Here is a 6,192-nt window from a genome sequence, read left to right on the forward strand (position 1 = left end):
ATCCTCACATGCTACCTTTGAGAGGAGTTTAAATATTTTCATCTCTGACCCGTCCTGCATACCGGATTAGTCTCGTAACCGGCTCGCAGAGTCAAACTCACCTCAAAGAAGTAATTAAGGTTGGATTAACTCCAACTTCTTTTTTTTTCTTTTCAAATCAACATAATGTTGGATGCAGCCACTAACCATTACTCTCACACATGAGCATAGCATGTGGAAGATAGTATACATGCAGGGTCCTCAAACATTATTAGCAAAAGCATGCACATTGTAATGAGATCTTTCTTTTAACAGTGCAAATGCAAAAGCACATCTCTTAATGATACAGCAGAATAACATTCATCTGGTTGCTTGGAACAGAGTCTTCACATATAAAAGAAGTTTCGTTAAAAAATATCACTCCCCTCAAATCTTGAATAAGGTAGGGATAAGCGTAATTCTTATACGTAATCTTATCTTTATATATTTGTAAAATGACTAATTTTCAGATTTGAAACCGTGAGTCACAGAGCTTTTACCACTGCTCTTGACTCCCCGTAAAAGAAGATTCATTAATTAAATAAAATTCGAAAAGAAGATTCATTATATTATTGACATGCAAAATATTTACTTCTCATCATCAAAGAAATGCACAATTGGAAGTTACAAAAAAGCAAAATCTAATTCAGTGGTTACTCTTTCTGCCATGCTTGCCTACATGATGCAACCATCCAATGCCTTTCAGGGCCTTGGAGAATTTGAGAAGGTTAGGCCTTCCCATTCCTAAATTCATCTTCCCAGCTGAGAATTTCAAAGCTTGTAAGCAGCACAATTTACTCTCCATGTCCTCTTCTTCCTCTTCTTCATCCTCATTGTACTGAACCTCACCTTTCTTCCCTTTCTTGGTGTTGCTTTTCTTCTGAACCTTGTTGTTGGACTCTGTCTCATATGTTTCCCAAAGCATATCCATTCCAGCACTTCCATCTGCATTGTGCCTTTCCTCAAAAAGCTTGCAAGCCAATGTCCTCCTCCACTCTTTTTCAACTCTCATTGAACCAAAACTACCAAGATTAGAACAAAGTGCTTGATTATTCCCCATAACTTTTCCACTGTACTCCCAGTTACTTTCTGGACTCCCAAGATCAGAACATAGTCTTTGGGATTTAACATTCAACGCTGCAGCATATTCTCCATCACTGTTCCACTTAGTATACATGTCTCCATTACTCAAGGCTTTGGATCCATTTCTCAAGGGCCATTTTTCTTTACTTTCTTCAACTTTATTGGATTCAGCATCAAGTGGCTTGACTTCTTTTTCTTCCCTTTGACATGACATATCTTCTAACACAGCATTTTCTTGGAACAAGCTTTCTAGGCTCTTAACTTCTGCAATAGGCACAATGGCTTCAACTTTGTCAACCTCCTCAAATGGGTTTTCATCTGAGTTGACATTTGACTCTTCAATTGGATAAAAATCTTCTCTTTCTTCACCTGAACACTCACCATCTAGTGCTTTTAAGCCTTCTGAACAATCTTCCACTGGCTTTGGCTCAAAAACTTCCTGGAACATAACAAGATATGCTTCAAGCTCTTCAAGACACCCAATTTCCTCATCTTTGTCATCAGGTTTAGAAAGAAGCCATGTGAGAAAAGTTTGTAAAAAAGAAAGGGGAAACCCCCATTTGGACTCAGAAAACTCAGAACCACCGTTTTCATGAACAAGGTTGGGAGTGAAAGTAAGAAGAGCAACAAGGAGAAGGGTTGTGGTAATGAACAAAGGGGAGAGAAAAGAGAAGAGCTTGAGGAGGTAAGGGGAGAAGAAGATGAAGTAGGAAAAGTATAGAGGGTGAGAAAAAATGGAGAAACAAAATTTGAAGAAGATAGAGAATAGATTACTAGAGAACTCATTCTTAGTGTTTGAGAAAGATAACTCAGTCATGTTTTTGTTGTTGTTGCTCTTGGGTGTGTTGTGGCCAAAGCAGAGAGAAAGAAGAAGAGAAATGGTTTAGTTTAGTTGCAAACTAGAAATGGTGTTGTGGATTCTGTGATGATTTTGCTTTTGGAAATAGAGAAGAAATTGTGGAATTGGAAGTGAGAGCGGCGTGAATATAGGGAAGAGATTGGGAAGAGAAAAATTATCATGAGTGAGGAACACTTCGATTTGTGAAGAAAAAGTAACTTTAGAAACTTTTATCCTTTATTGTCTATAATAACCAACAACCGCGTTACCCACCTCTTTTTTTGTTATGCAATCACCGGAGTAAATAGCGAGATTAATTACATGGATGATTGGATGTGCCATATATATACTAACCCAGTCCAATAAATGTTAATTATGTTACAAAATATTGATGGATGACTTCAATTTGTATTTTGAAACGAAAATTCAAATTCAAATTTTGAAAATTATTGGTATTTATCTCTCAATTTATGATTGTTTAATACTAATTTAATTCCCCTTCAAAGTTGTAATCATATATATGGGCACTATTATGTTAACGAATTTGTGCTTTTTCCCAAACAGTTTCTCATTTTCTCTTGAATTACTCCCTAACTTCCTCTCTAATTTCACTTGCTTTTCTCTCATGCTAATCTCTTGATTTGATACCTTAATTGTATTCTCTGGTACGAATTCCTTTCTTCTTAGACCTTTTTTCCCGTAACAAATTAATCATAAATAGTGGATATAATAAATAATTGACGAAAAGTTATGCTCTTTGTTTCAATTTGATGCAAGTACTAGACGAAATGAATGAGGCGAGATTTGATTCCAAGATCATTACATTATAGCTCTTGGACATAGAAAAAATATTATTTATTATTATGAAATGTTACTTTTTTTTTTTTTGAGTTATCCAACCCTAATTATCTCTTTGAGACGAGTTGGCTCCCTCCGGTATCCCCACAAGCTTCGACTCTTTGAGTCGGCTATGGGACTAATCCGGAGTGCGGGGTAACAGTGATGGCTAAATATTATGAAATGTTAATTTGTTGAATTTGGTATAAATAAAATAATTTAATATATGTTTTGATTAGCTTATTTTATATTTAAAATATTTTTAATCAAAATTTTATCGAGTAAATTTTAAAATAATAATAACAAAATTTTAAATTAAACTAACGCAAACATGTATCCTTAAGATTATTCAAAGTAACAAAGGAATTAGTCCAGCATAAATTAACTCAAAATGCCTTACTATTCAACTGAAGAAAATATTCCATAAAAGTGGGAAAGGAAAGTAACTAATTGTTTATTTTCGTTGCAACTCATTAATGATAATCATGATTGTTTAGACGAATAAGAGAACAAAATTACATGCAAATAAGGAATTGTCAAACTTTGTTCCCTAGAGTTGCAGGTTTCCATTAATCGCAAGTAGAAGCTTTATTAGGGCCCTAGGGTGGAATGAAGGGGAAGAGTAGAGGTTCCTATGGCCACCGTTAGTGTTTTGTGTTTTTTGTTGTTTCAGTTTTGTTTTTAAAAATTCATTGGTATAATTGTTGGCGTTTAGAAATTATTGGATTTTACCCAATGGGTGCAGCTCAGTTGGTAACTTGGCGCTGAGTTAGTGGGATTGGATATGTGTTCGATTTCCGCTGAATGCATTCTTGGGGAGGGGTTGAACCTTTAGCCATCACTGTTCCCTCGTACTCCGGATTAGTCCCATAGCCGGCTCAAAGAGTCGAAGCTCATGGGGATACCGGAAGGAGCCAACTCATCTCAAAGAGATAATTATAGTTGGGTAACTCCAAAAAAAAAAAAGAAATTATTGGATTTTTTTTTTTTTTTTTGGATAAATTCTTCTAATCAGATCATGATGTTTGAGCTAATATGGGTAATTAGAAAGAGTTGCATTCATATAGTTATAGCTTTTGGCCTAACGATAAGGACTTAATCCAACACTTGGTATTAGAGCAAAGGTCATGTAACACTTTGTGGAAGGCATGTCTTGGGGCAATTGCCTTGGCAAGACCTATGTGAGTTGGAATCAGCTTAAACCATAATGCTTGAGCGGGTACCAGTAAGTAGAAAGAGTTGCATCCTAACTGATAATTATAACTTTTAGCTTAGTGGCAAGCGCTTGATCCAACAATATATTATGAAAAATCTTAAATATTCATTGATAGGTTAATTGTCTGTAATTAAAATAATTATTTTCTCATCTTTATTTAATAATTTTTGTAGTTCAAATTGTAGCCATTGATAAAAACATATAAATATAAATAAATATAAATATATATAAATATATATATATATATATATATATATGAAAAAGATTATATTTACAAACTTTTTGTTTACAACCTCTTACAAACTACACTAAGTATGACCGGTCATACTTCAATCAAGAGTGTATGATCGGTCATACGTAATGTAATTTGTAAAAAAAAATTGTAAACGAATTCTTCCCCTATATATATACATCAATTAGCCCCCATAAAAAAATTTAAATTATTTTTAAATGTATTTAAAAACAAAAGAATATAAATAAATGGTCTCTTTGAAATTTTTGGGTATTCAACAAATATTACAGGCCCAATTTAATTTCCTACAAAAAAAGTCGACTCATGATTCATGTAAAATTCAAAATAGACCCATATTAGTTCTTTTGAGGGACCAACGTGGATCTTCTTTGAATTTCAGATGGATCACGATTTTGACAAACTGAGGCTATTTTGGGATTCAGAAGGATTACAAGTTAACTTTCTTTTTTTCTTCTGAGGGATTAAATTGGGCCTCATAAATTTTATTGAGAATCCAAAAGATACTTTACTATTTTTTTTCTTTTTCTTTTTTTTTCAAAGATTTATGTATGCACTTACACAAGTGGAGGTCCGCCTATGATAGCAATGCATGAATAAATGAGAATTTTCACATACATGTTTAAAAGATACACGAGAAGATTTATTTTCTAATAAAATCAAGGCTTTTTCACTATTCTAGACTTTCTAGTAGGGGTGCTAAACAGACCAAAGGCCTTTCAGGGGTCTTTGGCTCGGCTCGTGAAAGCTTGAGCTTAAATGTCTAAAATTTGTTGTTTACATCAGGTTTGAACTTGTATAAAAGCTCGTTTAATAAAAAGGCCTTAGGCTCCAATTCAAAAGCTCGGCCTTAAAGCCTCTAAGGCTGGCCTAGTATATTATTTTATATTTTTATTTTATATTTTTTATACTACTTGTAATAGTCCTCTCTTTCTCCTCAATCCATTTCACCCCAAAAACTCATTCGTTCCACTGTGCACTGCTCATTTGTGTCAATTTCTTTTTTCTTTTTCTTTTTTCTTTTTGTTGGCACTATTTTTTTATAATGGGCAAAGATAATATAACCTGTTATCTACCTTCTCTCACTTTAATTTTTATTTATTTATTGTAGACTTTGTAAATTATTGCTGCAAATTGGAAACTAAGGTTTCTATCTGGAAATTGTTTTTTTGTGGAATTTTGTTTTCTTATTTTTATTTTTTAACAGGCTAAGACAGGCTTCACACAGGCTTTTAATTTTTGTAAATAAACCAGGCCACAGGCCAATATTATATTCGTAACAGGTAACAGGCTAAGGCCAGTCTGACACGTTTAAATACAGGCTTGGCCCGTTAAGATCAAAGCTCGGCTCGGCTCGGCCCGTTAACACCTCTACTTTCTACTAATTATTTTCAATGGTGTTGTTGGGACTTGGGAGGATAGCTGGGTGATAGTATCATGGTAGTCCGTCCCAAATCTTACTCCCTTTCTCACCCATTCCCTCACTTAATGTACATATTAATTAGCATTATTAAAATAATTAATATCTAATAATTAAGATCATAAATAACATGGCTTTTATGATTTAAAAATTTGGCAATAAATTTATTAAGTAAAATAATAATTAACACCGTAAATTAATCTCATTTGTCTGCTGCAATAATGTGAAATTCCTAAAAATTCATACATATTAAGTTTATTGTTAATAATAACAGTTTGTAATTGATTCCTCTTTTTCTTTCACTAAAAGAATTTACATATTTGATATCATTTAAGTTATATGACTGATATCATGAATAATCCATAATTTTTTTTATTGTTATAGTTATTCATGAATCATTATAATTCTTGTGCTATTATTCTGATTCTTTTTAGAGGTGATGAAACAATATACCCTCCTATTATCTTATTTTTCATAAGATACGAAGTGTGAAAAAATCATAAGAAGCATATGTTCCAAGAGAAATAAAA

At 33.2% G+C, this 6,192-nt stretch overlaps 1 protein-coding gene across 1 annotated transcript; it reads right to left on the reverse strand.

The window, feature by feature from the left end:
* Nucleotides 1-645: 645 nt before the first annotated feature.
* On the reverse strand, nucleotides 646-1,918 carry LOC133293717 (uncharacterized). Its single transcript, XM_061492317.1, has one exon. It carries the CDS (start codon nucleotides 1,916-1,918, stop codon nucleotides 665-667), a length of 1,254 nt encoding a protein of 417 aa, XP_061348301.1. The 3' UTR covers nucleotides 646-664.
* Between the last annotated feature and the right edge of the window lie 4,274 nt (nucleotides 1,919-6,192).

This window comes from Gastrolobium bilobum, unplaced genomic scaffold, assembly GCF_033153095.1.
Source record: "Gastrolobium bilobum isolate Gb01-03AN ecotype WA unplaced genomic scaffold, APGP_CSIRO_Gbil_v1 utg26785, whole genome shotgun sequence".
In the NCBI taxonomy this organism is placed as follows: domain Eukaryota; kingdom Viridiplantae; phylum Streptophyta; class Magnoliopsida; order Fabales; family Fabaceae; genus Gastrolobium; species Gastrolobium bilobum.

Bases quoted from the DNA above. Each gene is read 5' to 3' on its own strand.
- LOC133293717 (XM_061492317.1), bottom strand. From the start codon at position 1,918: ATGACTGAGTTATCTTTCTCAAACACTAAGAATGAGTTCTCTAGTAAT.